Source organism: Carassius auratus, chromosome 7 (genome assembly GCF_003368295.1).
Source record: "Carassius auratus strain Wakin chromosome 7, ASM336829v1, whole genome shotgun sequence".
Lineage (NCBI taxonomy): Eukaryota > Metazoa > Chordata > Actinopteri > Cypriniformes > Cyprinidae > Carassius > Carassius auratus.
In genome coordinates, this window is record NC_039249.1 from 9359351 (window position 1) to 9380210 (window position 20860).

General features: G+C 37.4%; 1 protein-coding gene across 2 annotated transcripts in view; it reads right to left on the reverse strand.

Annotated features, from left to right (window-relative positions):
* Positions 1-891: 891 nt before the first annotated feature.
* Positions 892-20860, reverse strand: part of LOC113105807 (trithorax group protein osa-like) — a 61446-nt gene continuing 41477 nt past the window's right edge. For both annotated transcript variants that reach the window (XM_026267110.1, XM_026267111.1), the window contains exons 3-5: positions 4971-5096; positions 4756-4828; positions 892-3893 (exon numbers count right to left, since the gene is read on the reverse strand). In XM_026267110.1, the coding sequence (XP_026122895.1) occupies positions 2866-3893; positions 4756-4828; positions 4971-5096 (1227 nt within the window). In that variant the 3' untranslated portion in view covers positions 892-2865. The remainder of the gene's footprint in view (positions 3894-4755; positions 4829-4970; positions 5097-20860) is intronic.

Below are 20860 nucleotides of genomic sequence, written 5' to 3' on the forward strand. Positions count from 1 at the left end.
ATCAAATTTGATTTTACCCAGATTTAGGTTGTGTGGCAATAGCTCTGACCTGTAACTATAAAACATGAAGATATGAGTTTTTAAAACTATCAACTGCTGATGCAAAAACAAAGGCAGCTTTTTATGTGGAAGCAAAACTGCTGATCTAAAAATGAAAGAGGCAAAACCATAAAACAGCATTAAGAGGAACTATGCCAAAATTGGCTGTTTATATTTATCTATTCATAAGGAAACCAATAGCAAAATAAAAGAGACTGAATATGCAGAACATTTAGCTTGTACTAAATCAAACATTTCAAACAATTTAGATACACATTAATGCATGGTTCCCTGAGTCCTGTATGACTTCACTTAATAATTAAAAAAAAAAATATTGCCTCACAAAATTTTGGAGCACCTTTATTAGACTAATTAACATTTTAATTTTCTCATTCGCATATTACTTCTAGGTAAGAAAATAGTGATTTCATTTACCACAATAAAAAGCTACACTCTGAAGGAAATGAAACTGTTTATTTCATAATAACCTCAAGCCCCAATAAAGCATTTTTTACTGTATAAAAAATGAAGGATTGCTCAAAACAGACTAGAACAGAAATTAAAGTGAGCAGTAGTGAAAGAAGGTATTTTCTCTCTTAAATCACTTTACAAATTACTTTGTTCCCGCCTTGTCCTGATAAGCAGTCACAAAAGAGATATACTGACTGTGTTGCTCTTGTATCATTATAAGATCATTTTAGCACAGCTGACATCAGATATTTCAACACTAAATGAGGTGTGGTGCTAATATTTATTTATAGTCATAAATATCACTCATACCACCAATGGAAACAGAAGTATGATACTGAAGAAGAACAGGTCAAAAAAAGTCCAAATGGAGACATTTTTTGTTTTTATGAGGTTTATTTTCCAATCTAAAAATATGAAGACAAAATATAATAAATCACAATTAATCACAAATCAGAATGTCTTCAAGTTCATGGCATCAACTACATGGTCATGAACTACTGGAAACCCAAGACTCTGGCACAAAGGACTGTGGGTTTTATGCACTTACTGTGACTGGTGCTGCTCTTGTATTACATAATAGGTGGTGTGATCATAGATGTTGTCCCTCTGCTACACTAAGGCTGCAGTTTCAGTGTAGCTGGTGTGCACTTACAAAAGACATTCCTAGAACTGCTGAAAAGTGTCCTTGGTCCAAAAAGCATCAAGATCCTTAAGATCCTCATTTCGTTAGATGGAACAGACTATTACAAAGACACTGGTGTCTAGTGTAAAATGTATTATGCTTTAGCAATATGACACAAGTTAGAGAGCCTTTTAGACTGTGCAATTACGTCAGAATGAACTGCTGAAACCTCCCAATTTAAAAACACAAAACATAAAACCTTCTTAAGCCAGACTGGAGTACCAGAAGTCCAGTTATGTCAAAAACATAACAGATTTTTTCACTTTTGTAATACATAGTATTACTCCAAAGCTAACCATACTGTCTTGCATAATACAAATTACAATAGAGTTTCCTAGTGTAAAATATTTCATTTGAAATTTCAATGTGACACTCATTTCTTTACATCATTGCATTTTTGTTTTATTTATTCTTTTGATAATTATTTACAAAGAAATTCTGAAGAATTCATCAGCAGAAAAGAAGCATAAATATGTGTACTTCTCCTTTGTATGTTACAGTTTAAGAAACCATATTTTACAAAATACTTTATGTACAGGACAAGCCCCTTTTTAGATACCCTCAAATAGTTCATTACAGAAATGATTTCATATGCTTTTCATATAGCAAGAATGAAAAGCTGCACATATGAGCCTGGTCTGGCAGGATACTGCCAACAATACTGTTACCACATTGCATTAAAGTGACAGTTCACCCAAAAATGACAATTCTGTCAACATCTATTCGCCCCACGTTAATGAGTAAATAAAAACCGATTTGTCCATACAGTGAAAGTTAGTGTTGTTTTTTAACCCCATTAACTTCCACTGAACAGACAAAAAAAAAAATCTTCCAAATGTATTCTGTAATACAGATTTGGAAAGACATATGGGCAAGTAAATGATGACAGAATTGTCATTTTTGGGTGAGCTGTCCCTTTAACTGAATGAGAACTTTCTTTACACTGCTTGGGAAAGCTCATGTTTTCATAAATCAGTGTTTCACTCCATAATAAATTTGATGATAATTACAATATTATTCAAACAGCGCAGAGAGCACTGGAAGAGCAACCACTGAGAAAAGGAAAGGGCATCTTTTAATATGAGTCAGTTTAATGACGGCCAAAGCCAGGTTTTGCTGTGCCTAAGCAGTGCCTCATGCCCACCGATACATTCTCACTAATGCTAACCAAAAAAGAACGCTTTAGGACTTCAAGGTTCATTCACACCAAAGATGATAATTATAACAATGAACTAAAAGGTTTCTGAGCCAATCAGATGTCACCCAAGCTTGCATGTATATAGGACCCAATAAACTTCATAATTTAGAACAAAATCATTTCTGGAGATCGAAACAGCTTGCCCAAGCAAACATTCTGGAAAAGTAAACACCTTGGAACTACGATTTGTCCATGGCGTCAGGATGTCCTATAACAGAACATAGCTGATTACGTATCTCAAACTTCTTTTTACTAAGCGAAGAACAATAAAGTGAGTATATCGGGGCCTTAAAGCTGCATACAAATGCGCGGTTATGACAAGAGGAAAGTTACCGTCCGTTGGTGTGGACACTAATATAGTTCTTGTTATAGTTAGTGCTCTTGGTGTGAACATGCCTTTACAGAACGATGAGCCCACAAACCCATTCTTGTGCTGTGTAGTGATTTTCAAACCTAAGACGCTCTTGATCAGTCCCTATGAGTTTTGCTCAAGGTATTCATCTATCATGGTGAGATTGTTCAGCCAGTCTTCGTTGTTTCCCACCAGAGTGTCTATGAAGTCTACCTCCGCACCACCACTGCCTCCTCCTCCAGGTCCTTGTAGCCCCGCTGCCATTGCCCCATTGCTCTGATGCTGGGAGATGTAGTCATAGGAAGGCAGTTTATCTCCGGGATTGTAGCCCTGTGGTGAACAGTGTTTCCCTGCAGAAGCAGTCTGGTAACTAGGAGGCCCCATCCCATGGGCAGGGTGCATCATGGATGGGCCTCCTGGTTTCATAACAGCTAGAGCGGAAAGTGGACCTCGCATTCTGAGGTTCTGTTGGGCCATGGAGGATAGCGGCTGGGTGGTGGGCATCTTCTGGTCCTGCCTGCCAACCAAACCAGGGGCGACCTGATTATGAGGAGGACGGGAACCAGGGAAGTTGGCTGGCATACCTGCCATGCCGGATCGCTGTGGAAACTGAGGACCTCCACATCCAGATAGGGCTCCTCTGGAGGGGAAAGGATGTGGGTGGTTCACAGAGTCCATATGTGGCTGCACTGCTTGTTGGTGCTGCCAGAGCTGGGACTGTGAGGTGGCCTGCTGCTGCTGCTGGGGAGGGAACATCATGCGTGACTGAAGAGCTCCAGCTCGGTGCAGTGCCTGCCGCAGGTGGTGGGTGGGCACGGGACCGCCTGGTAAGTTGGGGCATGGCATTCCAGGTCGCGTCACAGCATGAGCTGGGTGTAACGGTTGACGTGGAGGCCCACCCATTCCCATCATGCTCTGGCCAGACTGCATCGCCATTCCAAAGTCTTGCGACGGGTGGCAGAGGGGTTGTTTGGAGCCTTTGCCACACACGTATCCTCCAACCGACGGGCCCATCTGAGAGACCGAGCTGGAGGAAAGACCCATTTGGTTTGTGGGTAAAGGGCCACTATGGGAGAGCATGGAGGGATTCAGCTGTTGAGAAGCTCCCAGAGGATATCCACCACACTCTGGATGGAGCGGTCGACCTGGACCTGTAAGAAAGCAAAAACAATAGACTTTCAGCATGCCTTTAGGTATACTACTGTTTAAAAGTTTAGGATTGGATTTTTTTTTATGTTTTAAAAAGAAACCTCTTATGATTACCATGGGGCTATTTATTTGATACAGTAAGACAGTACTATTGTGAAATCTAATTAGTTAAAATAAGTAATTGAATGTAAAAGGCATCAGTGTCTCATGATCCTTCAGAAATCATTCTAACATGCTGATATGGTGCTCAAGAAGCATCTGTGATTTGTAAAAATATGCAAGTCTTTTTTTATGACTTTTTTTTTGCATCCTTGTATTAAAAGAATTATGTTTTGTTTGAAAAAAAGAAAGAAAAAAGAAGAAAATGTTTGAACAGCAACATGCTGGCAAAAAATAAAAAGTAGCCCCCATTTACTAAAGATTTTGTAAAAATTCCATATTTATGTGCACAGAAAAGTTCTCACTCCAAAGGCTTCAACTATGCATTAAACATGCCCAAACTATGTCCATATAAGGGCTTCTTTATTTTTATTGTTCAATATTTATTTTTTAATTGTATTATTCCATTATTCCATTTCTCTCTCTCTCTCTCTCTCTCTCTCTCTCTCTCTCTCTCTCTCTCTCTCTCTATATATATATATATATATATATATATATTTTTTTTTTTTTATGTCAAGTCTTAATAAATGATTTGCCCCCAGGAGCATTTTTGTGTGCACAGTTTCAGAATTTTCTATGTGCAAACGTAATAATGAATCATGATTTCTGCATTTTGAAAAAATCTGTGTTTAGTTTTTTTTGCAAAAATGGTAAATCAGACCCAGTATTTACAATCATTCATGTGGTATGGTGATGATACCGTACCTTGAAATAGTGCCACCTGTTGGCAGTCTGTGATATGCCCTCCATTCATTTGCTCCATATGCCTTTGCTTTTCCTATAAGAAACAGAAAAGAATACATTAACACAATTAAGGCAAATACCTCTTAAGAAGTGTAAATTAGGCCATTCATTCACCACAAACAACAAAATTACGATTTAACAGAATAATACATTCAACATGCAGTTTGAGCACTGACTTGTTGTTGAAGCTGCTTCTTTATTAGCTGATTCTTAAGCATCATGTTGTAGTTGCTGCCCTGGGGCTGCCGTGGCACAGCTGACGAAGGGTCCTGAAGAGGTGGCACCATTCCTGCACCTTGATCCTAAAACACAAACAATAAAAGAAAGATCAATATAAAACCTGCACTCACCTTCTATATTGTAGCTCTGCATAACTCAAATGTGTCAAAACAATGGCTGCCATTTTCGCACAGACATGATCTCACCTTCACTTGACCCACACAGACGACTGCAACTAACTACGTATAATCTCACCATGATCAAAGACGTGACGCCATTCAGTGTAACTCAACACTGCTAAAGAGGTCATCTCAACCAAGCCCACATGTTCTAACAGGGCTTCTTTCCTTAGCAAAGTTGTAAACATCTGTAAATAACCACAGAGGATTCAGACCAGACCCTGCCTTCCCAGAGCCAAGGACGTTTGTTTTCGTTGGCTTTGTCTGAATGCACCCCTCCAACCCGAACAATCCAGCTAGGCATTCCCATATTCCCATTCCCACAGAAGAAACACTCCCCACCCTCTTCCCTCCCTACTCCCATCCAAATCCTGAAAACACATGCGTAACCAGAGTAGAACATTAATCACGGACCATTATGAAGACGTGGAGAGATAACTACTGCAGGTCTACGGCAGAATTCAATGATCTGCTTCACGTCATAAAGACACAAACACAAAATGAAATTAATGGGTTTATTATGTTGTGTGAATTCAATTAAATCTCCAGCTACATATGCTTAGCATTACACATAGCTAATATCATGCTCAAGAACAAGCAGAGGTAATCTGAGGCACAAACAGACACTCCTAGCATGAATCTGGTGTAATCATCTTTGCTTGTAGCAGGCAGGGTGGTGAAACGACTTCCCAGGGGGAATATCGTGGTGCTTTGCAGTGGAAATGAATGGCTTGTCTGCAGCACTAGTGCTGGTAATGGATATTGATCCAGCACTTGGGTATGTGCAGCAGGAATAAGGAGCTGGTTTAGATGCTTTTGTTGGTTGTGTTGGGTTAGGGCTGTGCCTGAGTATTGTCCATGCACGATTCTGTTTTGCCATTAAGGACTAAAACTTCTAATGATTATAAAGAACACTCACATCTGTTACTTCTTAAAGGAACAGTTCATCCAAAAATTAACATTCTGTCATCATTTAGTCACCAATCACTTAAAGTCATACGGGTTTGTGGGATGAGTAAATTATGCCAGGATTTCAATTTTTAGTCAAACTATCCCTTTAAGATAGCTATTATGAGTAATGCTTAAACATTATTATAACCCGCTCGAATGCTCTCTGCAAAGCCCAAGGAAAGAAAATAGTGAGTTGATTAGTATGATAATCAGCGACTCTCACACAAATCCAACAGGGAGATGTGAATAAAACCCTTGTTTTTTTCTCTAAGCGAACGCTAGATGGCGCATGCGCACTCTAACAGTCCGTAATAAAGCGGTACGCTCTGCGCGTTTAATCGCTTGATCCACCTCGAGTTTACGGTGAGCTTTTCAGTCGCCTGTCTTGATCGATCCCCTTTTTGTAAAAAGCCAGTGTTCCAAATCCATTCAGCCTAGTGTATTTACTGATAAATATAAATGATTGATGTGCCCATACTCCGTGACTTATGTTTTAGTCTGTCAGGACGCAGCTTTTCTGCTCCATCCGGGAAAGCTCGCCAAGTTAAACAGCGTTTCCGATTGTGCCCTCGATAAGAGACGGCCTTTCATTCTTTTCCCCGTCCTGAGCTAACACCCCAACACCTCACAAGCTTTCCAGAGCCTCCAGCAACACACGCACGTTTCAAGTAAAGCAGCCCATCAAGCAAGCCGGCCGCCTCCCCTTTCCGTTCCGCGCGCTCACTCAGCTTTTCATGCAACTCACATTTCAGCGTGCATTTAATAGATTAGATATCACAGCAGCAGAGGTTATCAAAGCAATCCGCTGCCTTTGTTGTCGAACAGAATGTAACCGTTCCTATGCGTACGAGACGGTAACAAAGAAAGAGAGATATGTTTAACCCTGTCAAATCCATTGGGGTGGAAAGAAATGTAAATTTGGATTTCTCTCTCTCTCTCTCTACCCCCCCCCCCCATTTATATTGCAGAATTGTATTTGCATTTCAAAACAAGTACAAAAGCAATAACGTAATACTATGAATAAATACAATTAGGCTATCAATAATATAAAAAAGATGATAATTAGAAGTGCAGAATATTATTTTGAAAGCAAATTTAAGCAAAATTATCTAAAAAGAATATTAGAAGTGCAGAGTATTATTTCGAAAGCAAATTTAAGCAAAATTACATTAATTAAAAGTTATTTATAAAAGGCATTATGATGAAAAACAGCACTAAATATGCCCTAAACCACATAAAAGAGACATAATTGCCCATATCAAACTAACATGAGAAATAAAACCAATTATGCATTTGCGTGCGGTCGAGCATGAAAGGATGTTCTCTCACTTAACCCAGAGTTTGCATGTTTGACCTTGCCTTTGTCATCTGAATCAGGGTTATTATAGATTTTTGACATTTCAATCGTTTTTTTATTTCGTTTTAATTTTTATTTAATTATTTCATTTAATTTATTTTGGAAAAGTAATAGTTCACCCTTTACAAGATATTTATTTATTATTTATTATTTTCAGTGACTTATTGCAAATGTACTCACTCCAGTACAGTCCACTCTAATGCCTACCCCACACACACAAAGTGAATTGTGGTTGTTTGATATACCATAGATGCATAAACTATTACATTCCTCTAGTGTTAAACATTTAGTTACATCCTTGGATTGAGACCCCAATTTAAACACCAAGTAAGGCTTTATTTGCCCAAAAATAAAAACAAGTGGAAAATCAAATCTTTCTATATTTAGATCCATTCTCCAGGCTTCAGCTAATTGTCATGGGAAAATGTCTAAGAAGCAGTGCAGGACTATAGGAAGGGAAAGAGAGAGATAGAGAGAGAGGTTGTTGTTGAATGTCAGTTAAGTCGCTTTGTCATGCAACTCCAAGTGACCTTGCTGGGAGCAGAGAGGGGGAGGGACAGAGAAGGAGGGAAAGCTTATGACTGCAAGAGTTAGGAAAGAATGAGATGAGGATGAATAGAGTGGGCAGAAAGCGAGGAATAAGAAGCGAGAAAGGGACTGACTCAGGCGCACAACTTTTACAAAACAGGTAGAATTAGAAAGCTCAGTGGGTAATGGTAGCAGACGCGAGACAGATAGAAAGAGAGAGTGCATGCAAGGAAAGCAGGCGAGAGAAAGTGGGCCAGAGTTGTGTAGAGAGCTCCGCTTTGCCGTCCTGGCAGAAGTCCAGCTGTCCAGAGCCCAGGCAGACACTAAGTACTGCTTTTATCTCCACAGTAACCAAGTTTATTTACGTCTATTGCCTTGATGGTGGGGTTAAATTGCTATTAAATGATGACCGACACAATACCAGCTTTAAATGCACAAGCATCCTTGAATTGATAACATTTCTAAAATATTTGATATGCATGCCCTGATTTATGCGTGCACACATACGGCGATATCTACACGTACTCGCGTGTGATAGTGGGAGCGGCTCACATCATTGGGCATGAGAGGAGGATGTTAATGAATGTGACGCCTGACCTACTTCCTCAACAACACATATCAGCTCCCACTTTCTCTCTCTCTCTCTCTCTCTCTGTTTGTGTGGCTTGGAGACAAGAGCCAGTCTTCATGCCAGTTTGGTTAACCAAATTGTGCCATGTCTACCATATACCCATCACAAAAATCCAGTTCTTGGGTCGCCGAGGATTTCCACGTGTTTTGTTCACACATGTAAAAATAGATTTTAGATTAGCAAAAAAAAATCCTGTTATTGAAGGGGAAAGCAAATAAAGAACGGAGGTGTGTGGGTGGACGGATGTGAAGGAGAGAACAAGCTCTCCCAGTCTTGGTGCTTTGAAGCCTGCTAACTATCCTGGGACCCTTTGAAACACCGCCTCAAATTCCCGAACTGTTCCTGGCACGCACTTCTGCACACAAACACAAACACACAGACACAGACACACACATATTCACCCATCCCCCTACCAGTGCCAGACACTGGAAAGCGTAAGATCCATACACACACACACACACACACTTGTGTGATAAAGCATGCCCACATACTGCATTCGCACAAAACATATTTGCACACTGAAAACGTTCTCACACGTACAGTACACACATTCACACACACCTGGGCTTAGAGGGAAAGAGCCGCTGCCAGGCTAGTGTTAACTTGGCAGAGTGCTTAATTTATTCAGCATTCATTCCTGCCGCAGCTGGGCTCTGTGTCCTCAACCTTGCAGAACCACAGAACCGCGCTGGGCTACGATATCTTCGGTGCGGCTCTCACACCTTGGGCCCTGGTGGGCCGTTCTAATTATTACTCGGTAAATTCTTGAATTGCTTTACTTTACCTTGGCTGTCTTCTAAGATCCTTCTCAGCATTTCTATAACAATGAGGCTCTTTTTCTCTGCGCCGGATGCAGAGGCTTATTTGTTTGCATTCGTCCAATCTAGGCCCCTCCGAAATACCCTGGAACCATATTCTCTACCATCTGTACCATCTACACCCCGCCCCCCTCCTGTCCACACTCCTCCCTCCATTCCACCTCAGGGCAAGGTCACTCGGGACGGGCTCTGCTTCACCACTACACTACACCACAAAGACAACACGGTCGCCTTCAACTGCATCTCACCCAGTGCATCTCACCCAGTGTTTTATTAAGCCATTTTAGCCACTGTAACGTCTTGTACTGTTCACGTGAATATTCTCCACACAGTGTCATACCTGTTATAATCTATTACTGTACACTGAATAATAATGCTAAATGAATGAACAGTTATACTCATTATTGAAATCTTCTTATATAAAAAGAGCTCTACAGAAACTGAATCAATCACATTTTCATTAGTTGTAGACCAATATATCAACCAGAAGGATGTCGTGTGTGTTGGCTGGCTGACTAATATGTTATGCATATTTTCAAATGTTTATATTTTAAATTAAATTATTTTTTTGTGTGATTCAATTGAATTATTTTTAAGTTGAATAAATCATCAGTAAAATTAATAAAAAAATAGATACATATCATTTTAAATGATTTATTTAAATAAAATAGATCATAGAGATTAGTACATTTGCATTCAAATTCATTGTGAAATTTCACAAAAATCAAGTAAAATCATAAAAAAGTAAATAAAATGTTAGTAAATTAATTTACTTAAATTCTATTTAAATATTTTTGTATCAATAAATGATTATATTTACATACATTTCATAATTAAAAAATTTCAAATATATAAAAAAATTGCAAGCAGAAAAATAAACAAACAAACAAATAAAAAGCATATATCTAGCTTATACCAGCCAGCGATTGGTCATCGGTAATTGAATTTAAAATTGAATGATGGTTGACTATACTAGCTCACATGTTGCTTTTACACGGTGTCTTTCACTTCCTCTCTTCCATGCAAAACAGGCTGCTGTAACTGGCTGCGCGCTTCCCTGATGTCTTACAGTCCCCGATGGGGGACAGACCTCTGGCATTTCTTCTTTTTTTGATCTGATCACATGTTCAGCCTTTGCGTTTCTCATCTACTGGGCAAACACAGTGTCTGTTTGACTACACAGACAGGAGGGCTTTGTTTCCAATGTAGACTGTTTACTGGGGGAGAGAAAGTTTGATTTCCATGTAGTTCTCCTGAGATACTGATACCTTGCAGGTGTATGTGTGTGTGTGTGTGTGTGTGAGTGTGGTGCAGAATACCAAGCACACAGGTCTGGCGGCTCATATCTAATAATGAGAAGGGAATGGGGAAAGATTATCTTGAACAAAGAAATGAAGAGCAGTGTGTGCTGTGCTGCTACATTGTACTATTCGACCTCTCCAATTTGAAACCAAAGACACTTTCTTCAATTAAAACACACACACACACACACAGTCTGAGAGGGATCATGGGGGGATTACTGCTGTCAGGATAGATCAGCTGCTTAGACCACTCACCCTTGTCTAAATCAGACTGGTAGAAGCTACATGAAACAGGCAATCCCTTACAAACACTTTATAAACACCTCAGACACTCTTTCTAAACCTGTAATCGTAGCTTATTAGCCTCTAAGACACTCCACAAAGCTACCATGACAGGTTGTTGCCCTAAAATAACACTCATTCCGTAAGGTTTTATCTTCCTCTAAGCACAGAAATGTTTTTGAAATGCATATAAGTTCTGGCTTCCATTTCAAAACTGGATGAGTGAAACATACAAGAAATGCTGAAATAGAAAGTAGCTATTTAAATCTTTGTGGTGATTTAGCTAAAAGTTGAACCAAACCATGTCTGTTAGCTAAAAGCTCAAGAAAATGATGTAAACTCCAACAGGGGGGTCAGGACCCAGACTCACTTGGCTACTTAATAAATAAATCTATGAATTAAAAATATGAATAAATTCACAGATTCTGCATTTATTTGATCAAAATACAGTAAAACAGTGATATTGTGAAATATTACATTTGAAATATATTAATATATTTTAAAATGTATTTTATATCTGTCACGGCAAAGCTGAATTGTCAGTATCTATGATATGCTGATTTTGTGCTCAAGAATGGTTTGTTTTAGTTGTGCTGCTGAATTTTTGTGAAAACCTTTTTCTTCAGGATTCTTTTATGAATAAATATTAAATATTAAATAGAAATGTTTTGTAAATTTGCTGTCGCTTTTGATCAATTAAATGCATCCTTGCTGCATAAAAAATTAATTTCCTTGAATAAAAAATCTTACTGACCCCAAACTTTTAAATGGTATGATATGCTAAATATATGTTCTCTTACTTTAAAAGCACTGAAGCAAAAAAATAAAATAAAAATAAAATGCTAATTACCAGGGACAATGGTCAAATTACAGTTTAACATTACACAGAAACTGATCCAAGTATGTCATGACTGACCAATCACAATCAAGTATTCCAAATAATGCATGAGATGTATGACTGTGTGTGTGTGTGTGTGTGTGTTCTGTGATATCTGCAGCCTGTCCAAGGTACTTATTGGAGGGAGTCCTTGAGATTCACCAATTCTTGGCTCTCTTTATGCAAGGTTAGCAATTTAAATCCACTGATAACATGTATATAACACACACACACACACACACACGTCCTTGAGCACTTTCTTCTTTTATTCTCCCTTTAGTATCTCAGTATCACTCCCCTTTCTCTTGTCATGATGCAGAAATGTGAGAGGATCTATAAAAAAAACCCCATGTGTTTTTATGTGGCTGCTCTTTCTATTCCTTTTTTCCTAGTATGACAACCACGAAGGGGAGGAGCAACCAAAAGGATGTGAAGACACCATACAATTGAAGCTTCAGGTTGGTACAACTTTTTTTTTTTCCAAGTACAATAAAATCTACACCGATTACCTTAATGTTATTGTGATAATTATTGGTAACTGCATTGCTAACATCAGATATAAAACATTTAGCAGCTTCTATACACTACAGTATAATGAGTTGCTGCTGTAAATGCTGCAAAAAGATAAATGTCACATTTAACTAGTTTGTTATTGGTATATATGAAATAAATGCAACTGCATGATGCTTTTCTTGCTGACAGTTCATTTTACAACTTTGATGTTTATGATACACATTAACTTTCTTGCTGAATAAATAACTAAATGGTTAGCATTTAAACAGATATTTTTAATGCAGGATCAACCTTCTTCATCAGCATCAGACATATTGATATTTCAAGATCGATTGGCCCATCTCTCTTCCTCTCTCATTCTTCCCAGTCTTAGTTTCTTGAACGTCTCCTCTTGTTTTCACTCTCTTTCACCCTCCATTGTTTCTTTAATAACGCATCGTAATCCTGGATGAATGAATTAGGTTAATGCCGGGGAACAGGTCACATAAACAATATATTCTCTCTCTCTCTTGCCATCTCACTCTCATGCTCAGTAAGCATAGACTGTTCTTTTAAGCACTGCACACCCGGTTTCATTTGGTAAATTGATTGGGAGATTTGTGTGCTGAGTGGAAGATAAAGCCCCATGGGATGAGTGGAGGAGCCGCCACTATTAAACCGGACAGATGCCAAACAGGCAAACACGAATCGCATGCTAAGGGCCCGCAATGGCATGTCATTACGTTTATTTATTGTTATTTAAAGGAGGAAACCAAACGAAACCTCCTTTTCCACCCTCTTACTCTGTCATTAGCTACTTGTATTAAACATCGAAACACAGCCAAGTACCTCATGCGCAATTTAAAAGGCATTATACAGAGCACTTGACTCATGTACAACAATTTAATGATTCAAGGCAACGTTTTCGATGAGCAACTCTTAAAGTTGAGAATGAATCATGCTGGAAATATATAAATGAGGCAGAATTGAAATGTAGTTTTTTGAAACAAACTGGTGTTGTTAATGTTATTGGTGATCTGTTTAATTATGCATGCCACATTCCCGCCCATATGTTCCTCTGCAAGAGTGTGACAGAAGAGGCAGGGATGAACATCCATGTGTGTGATGATCCCCTGTTGGGGAGGGAATAAAATGGGATAGAACGTGAGAGATGGATTCACTTTAGTAACATCTGCTGGACTGCCAACTTTAATCCGGGTTTTAATCTTGTCTAAATTATTCTGTAAAGTATGTTATTGCAATATGTTAGTGTTATACTGGAATCGTTGACATTGAGATACAGCCACCATTATTACAGACAGACAGTTTTAGAAAAAACTGATATAGACCAATCAAATATTTAGGGTCGGTATGTTTTTATTTTTATTTTTTATATATAGTAAGGATACAATCAAATAACATTAAAGACTTTTATTCAAAGAGACATTAAAGACTTTTAAATTGATTATAAAGCTTTATAAATACTATTCATTTGACCTTTCTATTCATCAAAGAACCCTGAAAATGTTTTTAATATTGATATTTTACTTAAACACCAAAATATTACAATAAATTCTGAAGGATCATGTGACAATGAAGACTGGATTAATGGTTGCAGAATATTCAGCTTTGCCATCACAGAAATACATTTTAGTTAAAATATATTAAAATAGAACTATTTTACAGTAATATTTTACAATATTACTGTTTTTCTTCTTTTTTTATAAATAAATGCAGCCTTGACGAGACTTCTATCAAAAACATAAAAAAAGTCTTACTTTTGAAAGGTTGTGTATACAAAAACAGTCTAATGCTGGTTGTTGTATCTTTAAGAAAGTCACCCGGGTAAAGTATAATGAATATTTCTTTTACACAAAGGTCAAGCCGAGAGAGGTTTCCACTGACACAGACCATAATGTGATCTCTCTCTCTCTCTCTCTCTCACACACACACACATACACACACACACACCCATACGTGTATAAAAGACAGGAACAAACACATTGTGGACGTAATGTCTACAAGTGGTCGACTTGGTAGCTTAGTGGACTGTAACCACGCCCCTCATGTTCCTCCTGGGCCAATAGGACTGGGTGTGTCTACGGTTTGTGGCATTAGTTGAGGAGGTTTCACAAAATAAACCAGTGTTATGACTGAACCTTCAGTGTTGCACAATCTGAAAGAATTCACTTTGTACTCTACAATAGGCCTGTTGGAATAATTTCTAGTCGTGAGGAGGATGTTTGCATGAGTGTATAAACGTGGGTGTTTATAGGTCGGTGGTTTGAATAGATGCAATAAATCAGAGCATTTATTTCTGCTATGCAAATCTTTTAGATGGATTGTGTTAATGACCAGTGGATTTATCGTAACCTTTCTAATCATCTGTGGTTACTAGATACGAAATTAAAATAAACAAATAAGTAACAGTCTAATTTAGACTGATTTGCTAATGAACCATCAAGACCAAATTGCGAACCAGATTGACTGATTCATTCAAAAGAATGACTCAAAGCAATCATTTGTAATGTTTTTACTCTACAGAAGAGCAATATCCAGCTGATTAAATATTTAGAGCTGAGCGCAACTACAAAATGCATCCTCACTACACAGATTTCCATTACTTTTGACTCTTTTGCATGGTTGAAACGGTGATTTTAAATTCCTAGCTACTTCCAAAATACCCTGAAATTGCTTTTTTGGTCTAAAATAAGGCTATACTTTGACTTGCACCGTTTTACACCATGATATGATGCTTTGATATCAGGCACTGACACAATTGTAGAATACTACCACCAGTAAATAAAGGCAGTTTTATAGATGCTTGTGATTGCTGTATTCTACACTCTTAAAATAATATATTTATAGCTGGGAGTGCATTATTGGGACAGATGAGATGGATGGGGAGAAAAAGCACAAGAGAGAGAAATCAATTTGGTTGAAACATTCACACGCCGCACTTGACTGATATCTTTAACCTGCTCAAGAAAACCCATCCTTATTAAAGCTACAGCACACATTTAAACACACAAATCAAACCCGGATCTGGTAATTCTCCAACCGCACCGCAGCATTTTTCATTCCTCCTCAACATAAAAGTAGAACAAAGGCTCAAACGCTCAGTGCTAGTTTTACGCCATCACCCTCTTTTTTCCCCCCTCTCCCTCCTTGTCATTTTCTCCCTCTTCTGTATTCTCCTGTATTCTCCTTCATCACTCTCTCCACAGGGTGTCTGGAAGAAGGCAAGGAAAAGACAACAACAAACGACTGCATGTCAGACAGAATGAATGGTAGAAGAGAGAGAGAAAGTGAGAGAGAGAGAGAGAGAAACACACCCAAACAGGAGCAGGAAGGCGCTGAGAGGAGAAAAGACTGAATCAGCATCCACCACAGCAAGAGCTGCTGTCTAGATCACTGCTTCTCAACCGCTTTGGCTTCAGGCTCACATTTTACATTAGAACACCGAGTGGCAACCCAAGGCAGACCCAGAAATCTCTGAAATACAACATTAAATGGTATTAATCTTAACTCTAAACTGATCATTTTCCTGCAATATATTAAGATCAGACTAACCACCGGCTCTTCTTTCTAGTTTGGAGTGTTTGGTTATCTTTTGAACTTTGATGGCCTTCTGAACTTTTGACTTTCATGCTCTCAGGAGCCGGTAATTCACTAAACAAAGCACCAGCCATGTTTGTCCTCACTGAAATTGAACCCGTACCAGTATTTAATGTCGTCTGGGTCATATTTTCTTTTAGCTTGTGTAGTTTTGTTAATGGTTTCTGAGGACGAGGGCATTTGGACACATGATCCTTTGTCATACTGAACTACTTACGTAAATATTTGACAATAATATTAAAAAAGAACAGACATAAACGGTCTGAACTGAAGATTTTGCCACTCCAGACGTACCTTCTGTGTCTTTTCTGTGTCTCCAAGTTCACATCAGCTGGTAAAAATATAATCCAATATCAAACCTAACTAAATCCCATCCTCTATTATTTCCAACTCAATACGCAGTCAGAAATATGTAATATTACCAAATGTATTGCATTTTTACATTTTAAGGCTTTTACATGCAGAGGCACTGATATGAAACAGAGCTGGCATGGTCACTATTAAAGTTACATAGATCTGACATAAAGACATGAACAAATATGAAAAAGTACCATGCATGTAGGTAAATGTACTATATCTGGCAAGCAGATACACTAGAGCTGTCAAACAGCCAGTCATCACTGTCAACACATGGCTTCATGTCGCGTTAGACTCAATCTGACATTTATATAACCCGCTGTAACACAAACACAGCGTCTAACCGAATCCAAAAGTCACCACACACGTGGCTGGTCATGTAGCCTAGTTTGTGTAAACTGATGCTAAATATACAAAGAGAGCAGTTCAGAATTATAGACTAAACAGGAATATACAGCATGAAAACGATACAGAGTGAAACAGATTGGCATCTCATTCATGAATTAATTTGTGGTTCTGAATTAACCATTTAAACAACTGGACAGTTCTCATTCATTTCTATGCACTGGTATTTTTTAGTTCACGTCTCTCTTGTTCGAAATGTTGGATTTTCTTGCCTTCAGAGACTAGCTAGAGCACAAGCTAATAGCATTTGAGCACAGAATGGGAACATTTCATTGGTTTGAACTATTGAAACGAACATGCACTTCAGTGAACAAGTCACTCTACTGAATGTGAATTCAAAGACTCAGACTGACACAGAATGAGCGGTCTCGTTCATCAATGAGGATCTGCTGATTTCAATTATACTAAGGGTAATAATACTTGTTTTCAGTAGTGAACGGCACTGCATTATATGGATGTTCATTTCTGACATGTAAAAAAAACCAAAAAGTTATTATTATGTCAATTTAACATGAGATAAAAATCAATTTTATGAGTTAAAAGTAATGATTAAGACAATAAAGTCATAATTATGATATACTAAGTCATAATTATCAAATAAAAAGTCTAAATTATAAAATCAGTTATAACTTAGTAAGTCAGAATTCTGACTTTTTATATCAAAATATGACTTCTTATCTCATAATTACATGATTTTTAGTTTAGGTTTTTTTTTTTTTTTTTTTTTTACATGGTGGAAACAGGCTTTCATAGATTATATGCTCATTTTGGTTATTAATCATTGTAAAGACTGACCAACAAATACAGTATATTTGTCTTCATAGTAAACAGCATATCTACTGTGTTTACATTTAAAACCTAACCTTTAAATATGTTTTTGCTTGAAAAGTATACTCATGTGATATGCATTTGAAATAAACATGGTTTGCTTTGACAGAACTTCATATTGTACACATTTTAAACAGAGGAGAATGCCTAACAAGAACATCCAAAACACTGCTCTTGCCTCAGTCCTGAATAAATCTGAGCTAGTCCATTGATATTAAACAATCAGAGTTCTTGTGTAGGTGGATATTTTTATAGACTGTGTATATCACTCAGATACTTTTAGAACATGTATGTGTGTGTGTGTGTGTGTGTGTGAAGCAGCTCCCAGAACTCAGTCGCCAAGACTGTCTCACTCTGTCTGCTTCCTGTCTGTCTCTCCCTTTCCGCCTCCACTTTCTCCCTCCCTCTTTTTCTCTCTCTCTCTCTCTCTCTTCTTCCCTCACTAAACTCACATACTCTCTCTTTCCCAGTGTCGCTCACACACTATGCTTTTTCTGTATGTCTGCTTCATTCTCCTGTCTGGAGTCAGACTCTTTCAGTGTCTCTACACTGACACTCCGCTCCTCCCTCCCTCTCTCTCTTCCTCTAGCATCCGTCCCCTCCTCTCTCCCCCCACAGTAAGATGAAAAAATGAGAGAATTAAACATGAGCTGCCTTTGAACAGACAGAGAAAGAGCATTTGGTGCAGATGGGTTTAATCGTTGCCGTTCTTGCTAAAACAGCAACACACACAAACACACACGCACAAACACAAAACAAAGAATCAGAGAGGATAGGTAAATGTGTTTGACATTGACTGAGAGTGCGTCTGTAGATTCTGGCGGCTGGAAATGTGAGTACGAAGAGCAGGAATATGTATTTGTGTGTGTGGAAAGCAAGCAAAACCCTCTCGTTCCCTTAATAAAAGACTGATGAGGGCTTGGATTGCTGAATGTCCTCTCTATCTCCGTCTCTCTTTTCTCTCTGTCTCCTCCGGGTACAAAGCACAGAAGCTGACACAACAAGGCTTCTTTCTTATACACACTGAATAAAATTAAAGAAGGCATTTAGTCTAAGACCTCCTTGTCAGTTTCATTACAATAAATCAAGATATCATTTGTGGCCCCAATATGAACTCTTGAGTAAGGGCTAAGCTGTAAGACATATGGGTAGTGGACACATCCAAAAAACAAAATAAAATAAAATAAAATATTTGGGACAACTGTCACTGCTGTGTGTTAAGAAGAAATGCTGTTTTGGTATATATATAAATATATATATATATATATATATATATATATATATATATATATATATATATATATATATATATATATATATATATATATATATATTATTTAAGTCATATTTACTATAAGGTGGTTTTATATTTGTATTTAGCATAAATGTTTTATCACTTCATACATTAATTGTGTTATTGTGCTATTTAAATTTAATAAAAAATGTGGAGTTGATATTTTTTCCAACATTTCACCCATAAAAAGTGCTCATAACAGCTGATTACAATTGGACCTCATAATCATATTCATATTTTTTAAATATTACATTTATCTTTTTAAGCACTGTATTATAGAATATATGAATTAATTTGTACACCAAACATCTAAAGTGTAGCTACAAATCAAAGCAATTGCTCCGGTTTCATTTCGAGTAAAAAAAAAACAAAAACAAAAAAAACACTTGCGGTTTAGTGAGAGAGAAAAATAATCAGTTGTGAAGTCCATAATGGCTATGAAGATTTCATTGAATCACTGAGTCTGTTGTTACAAACCAGCAAGGTTAAACTGTTTTATGAATCTTTTTGACTGACCAATAAAAAAGAAAACAAAAATACTTTTTTTTTTTTTTGTAGTTACACACAGGTAACAGTGGGGTGCACTCTAATCAGATGATATCGAAATCTCATATGGGACACACAAAAAGCTTTCCCAAGAAGATTTTAAATTGCTTTTGCATTTGTGGCCACAGTCTGGAGTTTCGCACATGAGACGTAAATGAAATTTAAAATGAATACAAACATCTTAACAGCTTTATTTGCCTTCACTAGTTCATATGAAATGGCCCTGTGATGTGACAACTGAACAAGGATAGAAAATTCAAGTCATAAATGCTACATTCATAAAAAAATGAATATATAAAAGCATTAGCAAACAACTAGAAAAAGTCTGTTTACAGTAGTTTTATAAGGAGTACAACATCACAAAGGACACGTCCACTTTCCGAATATAAAACAAACACAAACACATGCATGGCACGAAACCCACAGATAACATGTGGGGAAATGTGTGGCCTGCCCTCCCTTTGTCTGTCCGTCTCTGCATTTCTCTCAGACACATTTATGTACAGCTGACCCATTTAGAGCTTTTAAAAATGGTTAAAATCACTGAACGTGCCCAAGCAGAAGAGAGGCGCAAAACAAGGTTAGACTCTCCACACCCTGCTGGGAAGACTGCTGTGGATATGTGTGTGTGTGTGTGTGTGTGTGTGTATAGTGTTGGTATGAAATATTTTCTCCCGTGTATATAGCCAGCCCCCCCACTCCACCATTTCAGCCTTGAAGGAAGGACATGAACACACAAACAAGAGAGAAAAGAGAGTGATACATACATATACAAGCCAACAGGGCTGAGCGGAGTTAAGTGTTGTTATTGTTAACTAAAATTTATTAAATAGAGGTGTAATTAAATAAACCATTAATATTCGATGGAAAAATTAAGCTTACTAAAACGCCAAGGCAGCATTTATCATTTTCATACAAAAGTACTAAAATTACTACAACAAAAACTATTAAAAATAAATTACATTTGTAAAAATTAGTGCATTAGTGCATAATTCATTGCATCCAAAAGAAACTTTTTTGTTGATTTAATATATGTGTATGTACTGTGTATATTTATTATGTATATGTAAATACACACATACAGTTTATACAATATTTTGAAAACATTTATGTTTATATTTATATTCATATAATTTACAATATATAAAAATATATTTAATATAAAAACATAACATGTATTTCTTAAATATATAAATGCATGAGTGTATATTTATATACTGCATGCATAATAAATGTACACCTGAGAAGAGATGATGCCAACCCCCCAAAAGACCTCAGATGATGCCAACCCTCAGACAACTTACAAAACTACAAAAAAAAAAAAAAAAAAATTCACAGTATATAATCATTGATGTCAATAGTGTTTAATGTCTGTCTGATTAC